The following is a 20,789-nucleotide window of genomic DNA, read 5'->3' as shown; positions in this document are numbered from 1 at the left end:
AAATAAAACTTCAGTCGATGGAGCTTCAATTATAGCAAATAGAAAATACGGCTCGAATTGATGTCCATGGGAATTCCCAATTTAGAGCCCGGTTGAGCGTTGTTAAAAAAAGCTGAAATTAGTGTCAATATTTATCACCCTTTTTTTTTATCTAGAACACCCCAAATAATAATTTCTCCCCTACATAGGACGTTATAGGGAAAACATGCAATAGGTAATTATTCGCGATGGGTCTTATTTCCTTCTCGTAACCCTTCATTAAATGGGAAAATTTAATTTTTCGAAATCATGCTTTGACAGTTCCAACAGGAATTATATCCTGCAGTGTAGAACGTAATTATTATTTAATTGCGTATGATTACTGTACACCTTCCTAAACAGGAAAACGCTAAATTTGTTATTACTAGTAGACATGAAAGGTGTACAGGAGAAAGACAGTAACTAATTTATGGTGTTTTTTACACATAATCACTTGCTTACTTACTTACTCCCGTTACTCGCTGACGAGTATTTGACACGTGTCAGAAGATGGTTACGCAAGGCGTTATCTTTGATGAAAACTTTCTGGAAAAATTCATTTCAGTAAATTTTTTATATAAATCCCAATTAAACAAAAAATTTCTCAAAAAATATGATTTAGGTCTTCAACAGATCCACACTCACAGTATGGATCTTCCTTCACTTTAATTTTATATAAATGTATACATACAATGTATACAAAATATAAGTTTTAGTTGAATTAAAAATATCTATTGAATCCATCTTCATACATTTCGAAATATTTAAATCTTTTCCAATATTAGCCAACAAATCTGCCTCTGTAATATCTAAGATATTGGAATGACCTGGAATCCGGGCAATCCTGATGTCAAAACCATTAGAATTTGCTAAACAAATTAAACGTTTGGTTCTTAAGTTCCAATAATCAGCAGACTTTAAGCACTTTAAATAGATTTTTACTAATTTTTTGAATTGGAATGTGAAAAGATAATAACACTAAGCACGTTCTTTTTAACAGCAAACTTTACTGCATCATGAATAGCTATGGTTTCTCAAATTTTCAATATATTAATTTCTTGCCTATGCGTTGCAATTGTACCAACTTATTTCTTTGGAGAATAAAATAAACTACTTTGAAATTAAAATGACACATCTATAACTGTCAATGATTTTGTCGTTGGGCCGACTATATTAAGTGCAAATTGCTAACGTAAAAAATATAAAAAGTTATTATAATATATTTATTGTAATACGTGGGGAATTTAAATCACAGGCAACGTCTGGGGGGGGGGGGCATCAGCTAGTTTTAAATTTAACTATGTACATCCTTTTCAATCGTAGCTAGATGTCTTAAAGGATCAGGTAAAATATATTTTTTAATCCGTTGGCATTAGTTTTGCACTCATTTTCATAACAATAACCCCCAAACCGAATCCATCTCTAGCCCTCTTTACCCTAGATTTATTACCTCAGCTTCCCCTATTGTTCTCCGTCATATCGGTATTAAAACGGGAACTAGATCTTCTAGTTTTAAATTCCTCATTGTAATGTTAATCTTCCTTTTACTACGTCAAACCCATTTTCTATTCGATACATACCTGCACCATTTGATTTTTTTCGCAAACGTCAAAGTACCTACCGACCTTTTAGATTCCCTCTATTCTCTGTCTACCGATTAAATTATCAATTGAGAGGTATGACGTTGCATATCCGAACGAAGGTAGACCTTTAAAAAACCTAAAGGTATTAGATGTGTACTTGGAATAATTTATTTAAAATTAACATAGAGATTTATTCACCGTAGAAGCCTGGTCTGGAACTTAACGTGTAAGAGAGTGATGCATCTACTATAGGTAAGATAGTGAAGAATGTTGCATCTGGGGTTAGATGCATCTTTATTTTTTCTCATCTAGGTTAGATGCATCTTTAATTAGTACAATTAGTTACTCATTTCGCTACAGCTGTAATCGGTCCCAGATCTAAGCTGTGTCGTTGGCGAAACTACAAGATCCCCGCTATTCTTATGAAGCTGTGAAAAATATGTTTATGTGTAGTTGAAGCATAATATATGCACTCATAATGTTATATATTTTTTATTTTTAGCACTATTTTCTTGATTTTTTTTTTAGAAAACTGTATATAAATACCTACATTAACTTTAATTCGTAAACTCAGTATTATAAACTTTAGTATCTGACTTATTAGACAGGGTTAATCGAAGAGTTGTTTTTTACTCTATCTTTAAAATACCCTGGTGCAATAATTCCGTGAGTAACTTTTCATAAAACATTATTTTTCGGTCAGAATCAAATGTCTCCTGATTATTTTGTTTTTTGACTCATGTCAACGTATGTCTTGGTTCATTTATAAAAGCAAATCGAATCTGCTACCAACATTTTGTAATGTTTTCAATTATTATCGTTAGTTTTTGATGTGACTCTTCCTAATGACGAGGTGGCTTTGGTGATTATTGCTATGTACGATTGAATATGGTTCTTAGTGTCGAAGATTGTGCAAAAGTTATTGATAATGTTTAAATGGTTTAAATTATGAATATTCGCTAGGTCATTGAAGAAGAATGGGAAAACAACACAATATATTTGCAGTCTCACAATATTGCTTTTATAACTATATCTATACACTGTCTTTACAGACTTATAATCGTCTTTACAGACAGTTATAGCAGACGGGGGAGAGGTAGTACAAAGTATTAGAGTATGTTTTAAACGTTTTTTGTTTGTTCGTACACTTTGTTATTAAAGTTTTTTTATATCCTTAGTCCTCTTTCCTACGTAAATATTGTCTTTTGGTAAAAACGGCTAGGCGCAACCGTTTTCAAAATATTTGGAATTGAAATAGTCAATACATGTCATTATTGACAAAAAATAAACATGTTTAGATAGTTATTTGTAATTAAGTAAAAAATGACGGATATGTATATTTTTTCACTCAGTACGTACCCTGGATAGTCTTTATACAAGAGGAAAATATATTATTGGCATTTTGAGAAAAATGCATTCTTCATAAAAAATGTTGCTTGCTCTATAACGATTAATTCCGTTCATACTTTTCCAAATATCCATACCATTTAAGGGAAAATAAAAAAAAACATGAAATTGCGGTAGTCTGTTGTATCCATAGAGAAAGCAATTATGCTATAAGCTAAATATTGATTTAGCTTATAAAACAATAAACTTTTGATTTCTAACCACAATTTTTCTTGACGGGTGATAATCAAAGGCCAAAATGACATTCCTCCCAAATTTTGAAGTGTAATTAGTGGAAAAGTCAAAAGTTTGTTAACTTTTTCCAATAATTGAAAATTATTACCACTTTAACGTTCTGAATGCTCATATTAAAATTAGGTGAACAAACTTATACGGCTAATTGAAACTACTAATTTATTCCACTGATTTCGAGGCTCTGAATGAAGCTTTACTCTTCAAATCAGCTAAAAAATATGCAGGTGGCGCCACTACAAAAAGTCATACTGACATAAATAAATAAATAAAATAAATAATGATTTTTATTGTATAAAGAGTAATATTACAAATATACAATATTACACAATAATTGGTAGGAGTTTGGTTGTGACTTCTTTTTTTTTTTTTTTTTTTTTTTCTGCACTTAGAATTCGAATTATAAATAAAATTCAAAAGAATAATTACTATAAAGAATATTTTTTTTAAACAGCTGATCATTAAAACGATTTTAAATTAATCTAATTGGTAGATAATAATGTATTATTTTTAATTAGCAAACAAACGATTTTTTATTTCAAATTTAAATCTTGAAAATGGTGAATCTAGTATATCTAGTATTGGGTTTAACAATAAAGGTGCCTTATAGGAAAAACTACATTTAAATTTTGAACTAGAATGCCGCGGTAACTAGAATGTATAGACTTTATATAATAACATAATATAAAGGTACTGAAAACGTAAAAAGAGTCTCGGCTCATTCAATTTAATTAGGTGAGGATTTACGTGCTCTCTATATTGTAGATCACAAACAAATCTTACCGATGCATTTTGTACTCTCTGTATTTTTGCTTGGTTGTGGTTGGTGAAAAAACTGTAATAAATCTGACTACAATAGTCCAAATGTGGATATATCAGCGCCTTTATTAGGTAAAGTTTTGTCGCTTCATCCAACAAAAATTTTAGATTATACATGCTTTTCAATTTAAACATAGCTTGTTTGTATACTTTATTACAGTGATGTTCGAAAGTCAGGCCGCTGTCTAGGTAAACTCCCAGGTTCTTGGCAACATCGACCTATTGGATCAGAGTACCACCAATAGATAAATCAAAATTGGAAACAATAAACTTTCTACTCTTCGCATTACCTACACAAAGTGCATGAGTTTTATTAGAATTTATTATTAGTCCATGGTTACTACACCATGTTTGGTAAGCAGCCAAATCGCGGTTCAAAATAGTAACGGAGTCCCTGTAACGGAGCATCTTCAATGACAGTTTCCAGATATATCTGTACATCGTCAGCGGTAGCATTTGACACTTATGAATCGCTGATGGCAAATGAAATGTGTATAATAAAAATAAGAGTGGGCCCAAGATGCTGCTCTGGGGCACTCCATTCAGTGTCTTCAGAGCTTTACTCGTTGTATCCTATCATTTAGATAATCTTCAAACCAAGACAATGCAGCAGTATCACATCCGATGAATCGAAGCGTATCTAAAAGCAATTGAAAGTTAACCGAAACGAATGCCTTACTCTCTTACAATCCAATATAACTAACATTGTACACTTATACTATCCATGGCGCGAAAAAGATCATCTACAATCTTAAGCAATACAAAAAACAAACTCATATTATATAAATAACGTGCAATTTTCCATACGTATACATATAAATTTAAAGATGTATATATACTTTGGTTTACGTATTTGTTTCTCGAAAAATAGATCTGCAATCGACATGTGCCATATGCCCCGATGAAATATGAGCCCCTTTGTTCAAGAAACCCTCTTCATTCTAAAAAAAACTTTAAACGGGGAGCACGAGCCAGAGAAGTTGGCACACTTTTATTAGAAGTGTACGGGTGGGTATACATACAGCTCAACAGGTGGTAGTCGAAAATGCAATACTTTAATGATACGCGTCGAATAAAATGTAGGGCGCAGATGTCCTTCCTCTTTGGTGCCAGCGTCGTAGTGATACAAAACAATATTATCAATCATTCAATTTCAGAAGAAAATACGCATTTTCTTATTTTAATTATACATTTAATAATTATTATTAATTATTTAATTAGCCACACACACACAGGTTTAAAAAATATTGATATTAGTATAGGGACGACAAAAATTATTTATTATACAGGGTTGTTCTCCACATACAACACGGAGTTTTGTAGCTAAACGATTAGATTTTTACAAATTTTAAGTTTTGGGTTCGTTAAAAAACTATTAGAGCTACAATTTAAAAATATTTTTACAGGAGACAGAGTGATACCCCAAATAAATATATAATATCAAGTTATATTTTTTTAAATGGAACACCCTTTTTTTAAAATAAAGGTAAATTTGATTAAGGTTTATCACACTTAAACCTTACCGTTTTTGTAAGTATTTTCAATTTTGTGAAATTGCAGTAAAAATTTTAGGGCTTCATTTATGATAAGGGAATTAAAGTTTTTAATACTAAATATTTAGTGAGATTTATTTATTGATCAGTTATTGTACTGCAATAATAAAAATAATACTACCTCATACAGAGTGTCTAAAAATTTATTTTAAATAATTTCTAGCTTTAAACTATAATAACTTGTTTAATTTAAATGGAACACCCTGTATATTAAAAAAAAACGTGGTGGTTCTATGTCCACGAAATATTGAGACATACTGTATGATATAAGAGACACACTGTATGATTTCGATTTCCTGGAAAATGTATATACTTGTCTTAAACGAACAATGAAATAAATGAGGGCTGTAGAAGCAAAAGGCAAAACTGAACATTTGCAATTTTTAATTCGTAATTACTTTAAAAATATCAAACAGATTAGGGTTTTTACATTTTTACAAGTAATATAAACATCAGAATATATAAGAATAATCAAGTCATCAACTACAGGGTCCGGCAATAGTACGTCGGGCATCTGTAGCTCCTAGAATAAAAAAACTTGGGAATTTTGTAAGTGTAAACCTAAAGTATGTACAAGGATGTATTTCAGGAAAATATTTTAACTTCTATAGGGTGGCATAAAAAAACTAGTGGATCGGAATGATTTTTTTTTAAATTGCACACCCTGCATATTAATACATTTTTGGCTTCCTTTGAGATCACTTTACATAATCCTTAGATATGAATAAATATATTTCGATAGTTACAAAGATATTAATAAATAAATAAAAAAATTATATTTTTCAACCTTCATGATAAATAAATATTACAAATATAAGAACTGTCCTGAAATCAAAACTATATTAGGTATTTACTTTAGATGGTCTATACTTAACATTGCTATAAATATCGTAATCTTAAATCGTACAGGATGTTCAAAATTCTACGCCAAACTTTCTAAAATATAAAATAAATTTTCGTTGTTTTTTTTATGGAACACCCTGTATATTATTTTTTTTATTAGATGAAGAATTAAAAAATGAACATTTTTTGTATTTAAAGTATTTCAAAAATTTTAATGGTTTCGCAGATACACACAGTATTGTTCCATCTCTCTCAACGGTAAAATACGAGAGAAAAATCATTGGGTGGCTTTGATAAAAATTACGAATAAAATTTACGATAAAACCGCGAATATCAGCGAAACCGTTAAACATTTTGAAATACTCTAAATGCAAAAAATGTTAATTTTTTAATTCTCCATCTATTGATAAAATAAAATACGGTGTTCCATTAAAAAAAAGGAAGAAAAATTATTTTCAATTTTAGAAAGTTTGGTGTAAAATTTTGAATATCCTGTATTATATACGATTACCATATTTATAGCAAAGTAAGTACAGACTATCTAAAGTAAATACCTAATATAGTTTTGATTTCAAAACAGTTCTTGTATTTTTAATAATTTTTGTAAGAAAGGCTGAAAAATATATATTTTTTATTTATTTATTAATATCTCTGAAACTATTGAAATGTATTTACTCATATTTTATGATTATGTAAAGTGATCTGAAAAGAAGCCAAAAATGCAATAATATACAGGGTGTTCCATCTAAAAAAATCATCGCGATCCACTCACACCTTTTTGAGCCACCCTATAGAAGTTAACATATTTTCCTGGAATACATCCTAGAACATGCTTTAGATCTGCGCTTAAACAAAATTCTTAAGTTTTTTTATTCTAGGAGCTATAGATCCCCGATGCACTATTGCCGGACCATGTACAGGGTGGCGCCTCTCATACGCCGCGGAAGCTCCAAGAAAAACGGTAGTTTATATCGAAATGAAATTTTGGCAGCATATGTAGGTTAAGTGAAAGCATTTTATAAAAATATATAGAATTATACAGGGTGTCTCCAAAAAAAAGTTGTGTTTTTTCTTATGGAACACCCTATATATTAATTGATTTTCGGATTCTAGATAAAAAATAAAGATGAGTTTTATTAAAGAAGCATATACCTAAAATCTAAGGATTTTGACATATTTCACATTTTGTGAAAATGAAGAGTAAATTTTAAATTTCGATAACAGCTACCTAAATTTTAGTTGACTCTGTATAAACCAAATTGAAATTTGACCCGAAAAGTTATACAGGGTGAGACAAAATTAATATGGAACATTAGTCACTTTTAAAAGCAAGTTACTCCTTTATTTAAAATGGAACACCCAGTATATTTTTCCGGTGTTCAATGGGGAATTTATATATCTTCAAAATATTATTAAGGTTGCCTACCCCTCAGACAAAGATTTTCCCAGATATTTTAATTTTTATGATTTTGCGTCAGTAAATCTTTATTATTTGAAAAAATCTAGAGGTGGCTGTGATATACTTTTTGTTAATTTAACAAAAATTAAAGAATGAAGAGTAAAATACTCAACGGTAATAAAAAGATACACGTTTAAAACATATTTTAATTATTACAAAATTAAAACTAGATATAAACCTATAATTATCACAACCAAAAATTAGCTAGATGAAATTAAATGCTCAAAATGCTTCCTTTCCTGTTAACTGCATAAAATGATTGTCTTTCAAAATTCAAAAGGATCTTTTTATTTTAAAAGGCATATTTGGGGTTTTACCTAGAAAAGCAGCTACAATAGTTGGTCGAGTTTCGTAAACACTGTCTTTAACATATCCCCATAAAAAAATCAGACTAGATAAAATAAGGAGCATTTAAGTATTCTATTAATTGGTGAATGCACACTGCATTCATTAAGTAATAGAATCATATCAATTCTTTCTGATGTAGGATAAGTTTGCATTTTTGACAAATTTCTGGGAAATTTTTTTGTTTTAACTGACAGAAAATGATAACTAGTCGTTAAAGTTGGACTAATTAGACAGCTATGTTGAAGTAACGTCAAACATATCACAGCCACCTAGATTTTATCAAATAATAAAGATCTACTCAGATCAAATCATGTAAATGAAAATATCTAGGAAAATCTTTGTTTAAGGGGTAGGCAACCTTAATAGTATTTTGAAGAGACATGAACTCCTCATTGAATTGAAGAGAGTAACATGCTTTTAAAGGTGACCAATGTTCAATATTAATTTTGTCTCACCCTGTATAACTTTTTGGATCAAGTTTTAATTTGATTTAAAGTACAATAGTTAATTTAATTACATATTAGGCTATACCGGATAAATTCCAATTTTGGTCGCTTTTATTATAATTTTAAAATTGTTCTTTATTTCTAGAAAATGTTAAATATGTCAAAAACCTTACATTTTAGTCATATACTTCTCTTATAAAACTCACTTTTATTTTTCTCCCAGAATCCGGAAATCAATTAATATATAGGGTGTTCCATTACAAAAAACACAACTTTGATATGTAACTTTTTTTGAGAACACCCTGTAGAACGCTCTATATTTTTAAAAAGTGCTCTGAATTAACCTACATAGGCTCACAAAATTGCATTTCAATACAAACTGTCGTTCTCCTTGGAACCTCCGCGGCGTATGAGAGGCGCCACCCTGTATAAACGATTCATTATTGCATTATTAGAAATTTGTCCCTTCTGAAAAAATAGGCAGGTTTTGTTTCAGCACCCATGGGCAAATAGTCTTTGTATTTGTCGAAAAATTAAGTTAAATTTCATAAAGTCCCATGATTATTTATGACTCTGGGTGAAATATATTATAAATATGTTACACAATTTCAGTTAAAATTAGTTTGTCCCTCCTTTCTAATTCATGCTACAAAAAAACGCTTAGTGTAACTTATTTGCATATTATTAGAATCATCTCATTGAAGTTGCCGTTAGTGACTCAGACTCAACAGGTTATACTATATGTATTAGGAACATTTAATTAGATGACTATTATTATGCTAAAACCTATGCACGCAATAGAGAATCAAATAAGTATATTTATTCAACTAAAGTCTGAAGATCCCATCATTAGCAAGGGTAATATTATACGAGATTTTTTATACAGATACACAATATTAAATATTATAAATACAAATTCAGTTTAAAAGGTATCATAGTAATAAGTAGTTTACTTTAAATAAATTACAAACATAGTAAGTAAAAAAGTTCGTATAAATGTATTTCCTAAAATGCTTAGTTTCAGAGATACCGGGTGTAGGTGTCATTTTTATTTCGATTTTTTCTACATAATTTCTGAAGTAACGTCAATATTTGGATGAAAATTCGTGACTATGAGTTTTTTGACATGAGAGATTTGATTGTGATGTCAATATGACTTCTAGGGCGCCACTTAGGGGAAGCCCGGGCAAAGTGAACACCCCGGGCAAAGCGAATATCCCCCACTATTCTCAAACTATTCGTTTGGCATCAATCACGTGACATAGCAACGCTCGTCTGTCTTTGCTCAATACGCGGCAAACACCTAAGTGGGAGAGCAGGCCATGCGGCGTCCGCAGAACGGCAAACTGTGTTTTCGAAAAATAATTTCTAATATTTCGAGGTAAGTATTTTGATGATATTTTCTATATTATTTGTTTATTACTATTGGGCGTATTACAGTTCTATTACGTGTCAAAGAGCTTTATTATAATATGTCGAACGGAGAATTGAAATCAATAGTTTTCTTATGAATTGACTTAACCTTAAAAAGTGAATAGGGCAAAGCGGATATGGTATCCACTTTGCCCGGTTTTTACGATTATTTAGATTCGGTATTACAAAGCTCATATTTTGTTGCAGATGGTACATAAATATAAAAAAAAAACTAATCAAGGCTCTTGGGATAAAGATGTTATGCGGACGGCTATAAATTTATGCAAAGCCGGAGAATCGGTGAAGGGCACAGCTAAGAAATATGGTATGGCTTATGCGACTTTGTACAGACACGTCAAAAGTGGTAACGTTACTCCAAAACTCGGCAGATTCCGCCCAGTTTTCAGCGAAGATCAGGAAATAGAGTTAAGGACCTATCTCAAAGACATGGATTCCGTGTTTTTTGGATTAACTCGAGATGAGTTTAAGAATTTAACATATACCTACGCCAAAAAAACAATCTTAAGCTATTCACTTTGCCCGGACTTCCCCTACATATTTTTTAACTCGTTTGAAGTGTAGTAATGTATCGTCCGTACCTTAAAAGAACTACTGTGTAAAAAAATATACATTTCTCTTGATTTTTGACTTTGTTCATCGTTGATATAAATTAAAGATGCTGACTAAATAGTTATTAGACCTTCATAATATAATAATAGCTCCCGTATATGGCGTTTAAGGCCTTGGGAGTAGTAAGGTACAGCTTGCCATATTAGAGCTGTTCGGTATACAAGAAAGTTATTAGTTATTAGACCTTAAAACCTTAAAATCATTAAAAAAAGTAAAAAGTTCCCCAATTTATCATTTCAGTCAAATAACTATCTACCCAACATGTTTAGTTTTTGTCAATAATAACATGTAATGTATTGACTATTTCAATTCCTAAAATCGTGGGAATGGTTGTTTGTAGCAATTTTTACAGAGATACATTTCTAAAATATCACGGAAATGTATATTTTTTCACTCAGTGGTTTTATACAGGTATGGACGAAAAGTTATTACTCTTCAACTTCAAACCAGTTAAAATATGTAGGTGGCACCCTCTATAAGTAGGAGTTATATTGATCTCAAAGTCAAATTTCTCATGCCAAAAAACTCCTAGACACGAATTTTTATCCAAATATTTGACACTACTGCAGAAATTAATGGGAAAAAATCGAAATAAAAATGAAACTTATACACCCTGTATCTCAAAAACTAAGCATTTTAGGACACATTTATACGAACTTTTTTACTTAATTTTATCTGCAAAATATGCTGTTGAAGTTTCCCGAATAGAGTTCGGACCACCCTGTATATTATTTTCTATATATTTTAATCTTTCCAGATTTGAATATGCTAATTTCCCACTATCTTCCGTTGAATTTCTATTCTATAATGTCGAGTATGTTACTGATTTGCAATGGACCTCAGTTACAAAAACGTTAGCATACCATCGAAAAAAAACGGCGTCACACGGCCGTCTGTGACGCCGTTTTTTGCCAATGACAATCGATGATAATTTTGGCAAGGTCTAGACGTCATTACTTCGAACATACTTTAAACTCGAACATAACATTGTTTTATTAGTGTCGTGTGTATTTTTTATGAATGTCAATTTTTGAGAAGTTTTATATTGACTTTTAGTAAATGACTGCTAGAGGTTGAACTGGCCAAAATTATCATTGAATGTCATTCCCCAGCCATATTAGACACTTTTTTTATTATACGGTATAAGCGTGCCTGACGTGAGCTGTCAATTATGTAAATGTAAATTTTCTGTGTTTTTTCGATATTTAATAGTTACACTGCTATTCGGAGTGGAGATAACAAATCAAAGATCATTAAAACCGGTCCAGCCATTCTCGAGATATTAGTGTAACTAACCAGAATTTGTTTTATTAATTTTTAATTTAGCTATTAATGGGTGAAAAAATAAAAATGACAACAAAGTCATACATAAAAAATCATTTCCATACTACTTGTTTTTACATTTTAATTGTAGGAAATTTTTAGTTAATTAGAATTTACGAGATTTTTTAATACAAATACAAAATACAAAAATATAATTATTTCAAATTATTAAATTAACTTACAATTAATTTTAATAAATATTATTACAAAATATTAAGATTTCTCTTTATCTTCTCTTTCTTCGTCATTCCAAGACTGTACTTTACCAGAACCAAATATGTCAAAAATAATACCTGTTGATATATTTAAAAATGCCGTTATAAGGAACACAGTGCGCCATTGTAAGGGATTTCTCTAAAAAATGCATTAATACATTCTAGACCTAACAACTTAAATTTTATTTAGTCTCATACCTCCTCTGTTACCAAGAACTGAATCACTATTGGAGCAATCGCTCCCGTACACTGAGCAAATCCATTCGTGAGACCCATCAAGGTCCCTGCATGGTTAGGTGATAGGTCCATGGGATTCACAGCCCATCCAGAGAAACAGGCAGAACTAAACCCTACAGCTATTACCAGCAATACTACTCCTCTGACGTATTCATCTGGTTGAGTGTAACTTAAAACAATCAGTGCCGCTGCTGGTATAAATAAACCTATAATGAAAATGATCTTTGGTCGTGTAGTTTATACATCGTGTCTCACTTACCAATTGAATTAAATATTTTTCTAGTGATGGTTCTAGACAAAATACCTTTATTTATCATGGCATCTGACAAGAAACCCATTACAAAACTTAACAGCCACAAAGTCAAATATGGTAGAGATGATAGTAGACTGTTCTGCAGAAAAGGTAATTTGAAAATAAACAAACATAAAATCAAAACAACTGATACTTACATAAATTCCAGTATATTGAAACAATTTAAATTAACAAATTGTTGAAATGTGCTAATACAGTAGGGGGGGGGGGGCTTTCTTAAGAATGACACATTCCTACTACCACTACCTACTATTTTATTACTATGGACTTTTCCAAACTCAAAAGATGTTTTAAAATAGACTCAACAAAGGGCTTTTATTATTGACGCCTGATCTGCAGTTGGAATTTCATTGGAATTTTAAAGTTTATTTATCTCAAAGGATTCTAGATTCTAGGCAGTCTAACTTGACATCTCTTTTTCAGTAAGCAATATACTGTGTGATCCAGAAAAAACGGCGTCCGCGATGTCTATTAAATGAAGATCGCTGTCATTTTATACCGGGTGCGTCTCAAAAGTGGCTCACAATAACTTTTTATTTTTCAGTTGAAAAAACGAGATTTAGTATGTTAGTATATGACATAAATTAGGATTGATTGACGTATGCAATTGTTTTAGGTCACTTCCTGTTTCACCGGAAATGACTACAACTTTTGATTTTTAAATGGTACCCTCGGTATTTTCTAAGGCTCCTGGTTTAAGAATTAGTGTTTTTAACATAGCCATGGCACCCTGCATGGCACTCTAGATTGGATTTTAAAACACGATTTTTTATTAAGCGAGAATGTCAAAAGTTGACATATGATATGTCATTCTATTCAGAATGTCATTTTCTATCGAATAAGGTAAAAAAATACTGAAGGTGCCATTTAAAAATCAAAAGTTGTAGTCATTTCCGGTGAAACAGATAGTGACCAAAAACAATTGAGTACGTCAATTAATCCCATAGATAAATGCAACAAGTTTAGATTGGAAAGCCCGTAAAAATTTTAGGTCGCGAAATTATTTTGGGTCGCGACCGTTATACGAGATCTGGCGCTGCTATAGCGGTCGCTAGAATTTTTTTTAGAATGAATTTAGAATGAGTGGGAGGGGGGTTAATCACTTCGACCTTACAGATCCATTGTGTCCCCCTTTCTTGAATCATAACTCATCATACAGTCCCAGGGCTTTGACAAAAGCCAGTATCTGGGACGGTTTTATAGAGGGTAGTTCTCCATCTCCAATATCAGTCGTACCAAAATTCATGGCACGAATGGTTGTCGTCTCGGCGCACTCAGTGATGAGGTGTACTGGTGTTTCACCATCTTCCCCACAGAATCTGCATTTGCCGTTTCTTCTTAGTTTCAATCTACTGAGGTGTTCATTGAGGAGACAGTGTCCTGTTAAAAACCCCGTGACAATCCGAAGATTGTTCTTACTCAGACCCAGGAAGATCTGTGATTTTTCTTGATCATAAGCCCTCAGAAACTTCTTTAGCGGTCGCTAAGAACAACGGCAAACAAAAACAGAAATAATTTTCTACCATGATTTTCTCTTGTCAAAGTCAGAATCTGCAAAAATCATAATAATCTTTCAAAATCTAAACCGCTCTCATTAAAGAAATTCCGAATAGCGTCCATTTTCAAAGTAATTATTGCTATCTTGTGAGTTTAATTCAAGTTTCATTTACTCCAACCGGTGATAATTGTGAAAAATTGGCATTAAAAACTTAAAAAGCTGTGCTGTGAACTCTGAACTGCAAAAATCATCGTGGATCGTGGCATAACGTCGGTTTCCAATGTTTCATAGTTATTTCATACATGCGTCCTTACATAAAATAAAGTTTCTTGTATGCAACACACTGTATTTTATTTATAAAATTAAACGAAAATAATAATAAATTTGAATAAACAATATTTGGCGATATAATTCCGGAAAAAGCCGAACCGCTCCGAAATTTTCAAAAGTTTTGGGTCGCGACCGTTGCAAGAATAGCGCCAAATAGTGTTTACATTGTCCTTATGGGCACTTTCCAATCTAAACTTGTTTCATTTATCTATGATTAATCCTAATTTATGTCATATACTAACATCCCAAATCTCGTTTTTGTATCTGAAAAAATAAAAAAGTTATAGCGGTGAGCCACTTTCGAGACGCATACCCGGTATGTAAATTTATATGGGAAATGTCATCGATCGGCATTTCCCAGCGAACTGGACGCCGTTTTTTTTTCGATCATACGGTAGTTGCAATATATGGAAATCTGCGTAAAAAAATTCTGGTAATTTTAAATTAAATAATTGTTAGCGGAGTCTGTTTTTAGGTGTAAAATTTAAAATATGCTCATTTATTCTTTTTGAAAAACTTCTACCTCTTTGTCCTATACAGGGTGGTCCGAACTGTATTCCGGAAACTTCAACAACATAATCTGCAGATAAAAATATGTAAAGAAGTTCGTATAAATGTATGTCCTAAAATACTTGGTTCCGGAGATACAGGGTGTAGAAGTTTCATCTTTATTTCGATTTTTTCCAAATAATTTCTGAAGTAACGTAAATATTTGGATGAAAATTGGTGTCTGGGAGTTTTTTGACATGACAAATTTGATTTTCATGTCAATATGACTCCTACTTGCAGAGGGCGCCACCTACATATTTTTAACTGTTTTGAAGAGTAATAACTTTTCGTCCGTGATAACGGTGAAACAACTGATTAAAAAAATATGATCAGAAAAATTTAAGATTAATTTAAAAAAAATTAAAAGTTCCCAAATTTATCATTTCAGTCAAATATCTGTATATTCAACAAGCTTATTTTTTGTCAATAATGACATGTATTGACTATTTCCATTCTAAATATCTTGAGAATGGTTGTTCATAGCGACTTTTACCGAGAGACATTTTTGACGTAAAAATTTGTGTATATTTTTTCACTCAGTAGTTTTATACAGGTACGGACGAAAAGTTATTACTCTCCAAAACAGTTAAAACACATGTAGGTGGTGCTCTCTAAAAATAGGAGTCATAATAACATCAAAATCAAATTTCTCGTGTCAAAAAACTCCCAGACACCAATTTTTATCCAAATATTTACGTTACTTCAGGAATTATTTGGAAATAATTGAAATAAAAATGAAACTTCTACACCCTGTATCTCCGAAACCAAGCATTTTAGGACATACATTTATATGAACATTTTTGCTTATTTTTATCTGCAGAATATGCTGCCAAAGTTTCCGGAATACAGTTCGGACCACCCTGTATAGTTCTTTGGACCGTCTGGACATTTTAATCTATATATACATCCGATTTGTTCTTTTTAGCAAAAATAGCGATAATACGTTAATTTAAATTGTTTCCATATAGTGGAGAGTTGTTTTATTTAAATTCTTATTTTCCATTAAGTAAAGGCAGAGTTAATTCAACTGAAAAAAAAATTCTGTGTGCACTATGTGCGCATATTTGAAGTTAAACTTCTTCTTACTTCCATCTGTCTATGTGTCCATCTGTCCACCTGAGGACTCTATTCGGGTACCTCTATCCACGTGCCGAATTCGGTTCCAATCGACCCATAATTAAGAAAATGCTGATGATTTCGTTTATTTAAAGGTTCGAGACGCCCAGGGCGTCATCCAATAGTCCGTGCCCAATTATACCAAAACCGACCCACATTTTTCTTCAATATCAAATCCTTAGTTCCGGCCTGATGATGATGTAAATGAAACGTCGTATCCAACTTGTTTGTGGGACCGTGTGCACCGTCGCTCACATTGCCTACCCACTAAATTTGGTCGCGATCGGACGACAGCAATTTTTGACGTTCCTTATGTCAAAACTGTCACAGTGACACGTATCGTACACGGACAAGTTGGCCTTTGGTGTAATCTATCGAAGATGATGGGGTTTGGTAGTGCACGAAACTTCGTCAAAATATTATGAAAAGATGGAACTTTTCCCAGTCTTTAGTCCACTAGCTCACATAGGGCTCGAGTTACGACGCCCCAAGATCGTTACCACTTTTTCTTACGTGAGGTCGTGTGTCGCGGTCTTTTCTTGCTCCCATTGCGCGTAAAGAAATTTCGCTTCAAAAATATATTGAAAAGAATTCTAGGGTTTTTACCAGAAGAAGAAAATCGACAAAATAAAAAAGATATTTTTTTGTAAACATCAATGCATTGAACGCAAAGGAAAACAGCTTGTCACTGGTATTTTACTGTAAAACAAATTTGCCTAACCGACAAAAATGCTTAACGTTTCAGAAGGATTATCTGCTCCAGTCGTCAGAATAAAAAAAAAATACAATAATTTGAGCAGTTATGTCTGTTATAAACCCGTTGATGTACTGGGTTTAACTTTTTCAAGCGAAACTTCTTTACGAGCGATGGGAGTAATAATTCAAGGCCGTGACATACGAGAGGCGTTAGGAAAGGTAGTAACGATCGGAGGCTAAGACGGAGGGTCGTAACTCGGGCCCTATGTGAGCTAGGGGGCAGAAATACGGAATGTAGATGAAGCCCTATTTTTCATGATATTTTGACAAGATTTCGTGCGCTTCGAATCGAAATTATCAACGAATCAAATCAAAGAATCGTCCGATTTAAATGGAATTTGGTATGTCGATAGATTGGACCAAAGCCAACTTGACCATGTACGACACGTGTCACAGTGATAGTTAGTTTTGACGTAACAAACGTCAAAAATTGATGTCCGATCGCTACCAAATTTGGTGGGTAGGCTATGTGAGCGACGGTGCATACGGTCCCATCCTGCGAAGTTGGATGCGACGTTTCGTTTACATATTCATCAGGGTGGGACTAACGGATCTAGGCATAATTGGGGACGGGCTACAGGATGACGCCTTCGATGCCTTTCGAACCGATGGCGATGCCTCTAAATGGATGAAATCATCAGGATTTTTCTTTATTATGCGTCGATGGGAACCAAACTGGACACGTGGATAGAGGTACCTAAATGGAGTTCTCAGACGGAGAGATGGGCAAACGGATAGACAGGGGGAAGTAAGAAGAAGTTTCACTTCAAATATTCGCTCATAGTGCACACGCACTTTTTTATTATTACGGTTTTTACCTGTTTAATGTTGAAATTCATGACGAAATTCATGTAAGTTGGGATTTGTGTTAACATGGTCCAAAAGCAGTAATTAAAGCCAATTTGGGTGGCAACTAATGCATACACTGGCACTGAAGTAAATATGGATCTCCATGGAGTCGAATGAGTCTAGAATATTTAAAGTAAATTATGTTGTATTACCTGGAAATCTAACCTGATAATTACTGCTTTTTCTTCAGTGTGTCCCAAACTTTGTTCAATATACATTTTTTCACTATGACTAATTTTGGGATGATACGATGGTTTATCGTATCCTAAAAGCACCATACCGATACACCACAACAAGCCCAATCCACCATAGAGGTAAAAAGCTAGGGGCCAGCCGTACCAGCTTGCCGAAATAAGACCAGTCACCAGAATAGCAATCACTGTTCCACATGGTCCAGCTAATTAAAAAATCTTAAGTTTAAAATATGTTCTTTATTAATTAATTATTTTTTTAACCTGCAAAAACTACTGTTCCCAACCTGGATCTTTCCTCACTTGGGGCCCATTGACTTAAAAGATGCGTCAAACTTGGATAAATAAAACCTTGACACAGTCCTTGCACTGCCCTGCTTATCATAACACCTCTAGATCCAAACTGTGCTGCTGTTAGCGGTATTAGAGTACCGAGTACTGATTGTACCAGCATGGTAACAACTAGGAACCATTTAGCACCGAACCTATTGGCAGCCCATCCAGCGAAAGTTTGGGGAATGACGTAACCCCAAAAGAAAGCTGATAATATCAAATTTTTATCTTTCCATTCTGGGTAAGTCTAAAAAATTTAAATCGAAAAATATTATATATTTGAAAATATATTTCTTCAAATATACATACTGGGATATCTGGATTACTGCTAGCTGTCGGATCTGTCATGGCGACTATTCCTACAGAGATTGTAACTCGAAAACCGTATGCCACGATACATAGGAAAAAGTACATTAAAACTTGCATGTGACGATATCCAATCGTAGGTGCTAAAAATACAAATAATATACAATGTACAAGGTGGGTCAAATTGGACGGGAAAAAAAAATGAAAGGGAAACACCCTTTTCTATAGAAGATAGACAAAAACTAATATAGGTGTCTGGAGCTCAATTTTTATCAAAAACATGATGGTGAAAATCGCACATCGATATTAGTTTTCGTCTATCTCCTATAGAAAAGGGTATTTCCCTTTAAAAGCGTCGAATTTGACCCATGTACCCCCCCTATTTACAGATTTAAAATAATATATCTCAAAAAGTCCGTATTTTTCGAACCAGGAAGAGAAATCTACAAAATAATAAAGATGTTTTATGTTTAACAACTACAACACTATTGCGTTGAATCTAGTGATGAAGGGACTTGTCTTAGGTCTTCGTCTTGGCATTTGCTCATCACTAGTTGAATCCACACAGGAACCAGTTTTTCAGTGGCTTTTTCCTAGTAAAACAAATTTTCCCAACCGACAAAAAGTTCTTAATTTTTTTTTAATAACTTTTTATTTTGCAAACCCAGACTATTTTCAGACAGATGTCAAATAAAAATATATCTCACCTGCATTACTAAAATCTTCTTGAAATTCTTCTTTCTGTTCATATTTCTCTATATATTCTTTGGTAATAGCGGCATAATTATATTTCTCTCTAGTATCGTTCGTCATTTAGTTTTTTTATTTTAATAAATTACAGCACCGTTCTTTGAAAAATCTGAAAACTGTTTAAATCTAAGTAGATAAAATAGATCTTATATGTTTTAGCGTTCTTATTTCCTTATCATTTCTTTACATTGTCTCTGTATAAATTAACATTGTTAGTTTAGATATTAATTTATATCTATAAACATTTTAAAAGTAATTTTTAGCGGTGAAGGTATAATAGTGAATAGTTCATTCTTCTTTGTTATTTTTAAATGAAACTCGCTATAGTTAATAAACAAATTCATATTTATCTTTAACGATATCGTATAAATAAAATCTAATATTACCGATTTTTAAAAATAACAAAGCGGCTGGCCCAGATGATATTCCTGCAGAAATCCTTAAACTCCTTTAAATAACAGCACTACAAAAGTATTTAACACTATATATGAGTCAGATCCCTACCCCAAATAGTGCGTTCTACTTTTATCCCCCTGCCGAAGAAGACAAATACCAGAAAATGTAAAGATCATAGACTTATCAGCCTGATGAGCCATACCCTAAAATATTTCTGAAAATCATACACCAGAGAATTTACAAAAAATGTGAAAGGGACATAAGCGATTCACAAATAGGGTTCAGGCAAGGGTTAGGTACAAGGGAAGCGATAGTTGCAACACAGGTGCTTGTCCAGAACTGCTACGATCAGAGAAAGGATGTGTGCCTGTGTTTCATAGACTATGAAAAGGCATTCGCTCGCGTGCAACACCACAGATTAATGCAGCTACTTAAAAGGCTTGATATAGACCCAAAAGACATACAATTCATCGAAAACTTGTACTGGAAGCAAACAGCACAAATAAAATTGGCCAATACCATGTCCAATCCCACACAAGTTAGAAGGGGGGTGCGATAGGGTTGCGTGCTCTCTCCACTCCTATTCAATTTGTACTCAGAGGCTATTTCCAAGAGGCTCGAGAAGACGTGGAAATGGGGGTCAAAGTTAACTTTGTGTGGATAAATCCGCTACGCCGACGATACGGCCTTGATTGCAGATAATATACACGATCTACAACAACTGGTCAACAAGGTAGGAGAACAGAGTAAAGCAATAGGTTTAAACATGAACATCAAGAAAACTAAATTTATGATAATATCCAGAAATCCACATGTGGTTAAAAACTCCATCATAACATTTAATACAAGGCACATAGAAAGGGTAGATAAATTTAAG

At 32.7% G+C, this 20,789-nt stretch overlaps 1 protein-coding gene across 1 annotated transcript; it reads right to left on the bottom strand.

Moving 5' to 3' along the window:
- Nucleotides 1-12,210: 12,210 nt before the first annotated feature.
- Nucleotides 12,211-19,638, bottom strand: LOC115886913 (putative inorganic phosphate cotransporter). The gene is made up of 8 exons (XM_030906239.1): nt 19,474-19,638; nt 18,770-18,909; nt 18,392-18,707; nt 18,113-18,333; nt 17,906-18,055; nt 12,785-12,917; nt 12,487-12,731; nt 12,211-12,427 (listed from the first exon to the last, which is right to left on the bottom strand). Exons 1-8 carry the CDS (start codon nt 19,577-19,579, stop codon nt 12,287-12,289), a joined length of 1,452 nt encoding a protein of 483 aa, XP_030762099.1. The 5' UTR covers nt 19,580-19,638; the 3' UTR covers nt 12,211-12,286.
- Between the last annotated feature and the right edge of the window lie 1,151 nt (nt 19,639-20,789).

The sequence above is a fragment of the Sitophilus oryzae genome, unplaced genomic scaffold, assembly GCF_002938485.1.
Source record: "Sitophilus oryzae breed Bouriz unplaced genomic scaffold, Soryzae_2.0 scaffold_535_pilon_pilon, whole genome shotgun sequence".
Taxonomy (NCBI): Eukaryota; Metazoa; Arthropoda; class Insecta; order Coleoptera; family Curculionidae; genus Sitophilus; species Sitophilus oryzae.
This window is presented reverse-complemented; position numbering and strand designations above follow the sequence as displayed.

Bases quoted from the DNA above. Each gene is read 5' to 3' on its own strand.
- LOC115886913 (XM_030906239.1), bottom strand. From the start codon at position 19,579: ATGACGAACGATACTAGAGAGAAATATAATTATGCCGCTATTACCAAA. The intron at 18,334-18,391 runs GTTAAAAAAATA...TTTTTTAATTAG, and splicing joins GGGAACAGTAGTTTTTGCAG to CTGGACCATGTGGAACAGTG. The intron at 12,732-12,784 runs GTAAGTGAGACA...TTTTCATTATAG, and splicing joins AAAAATATTTAATTCAATTG to GTTTATTTATACCAGCAGCG.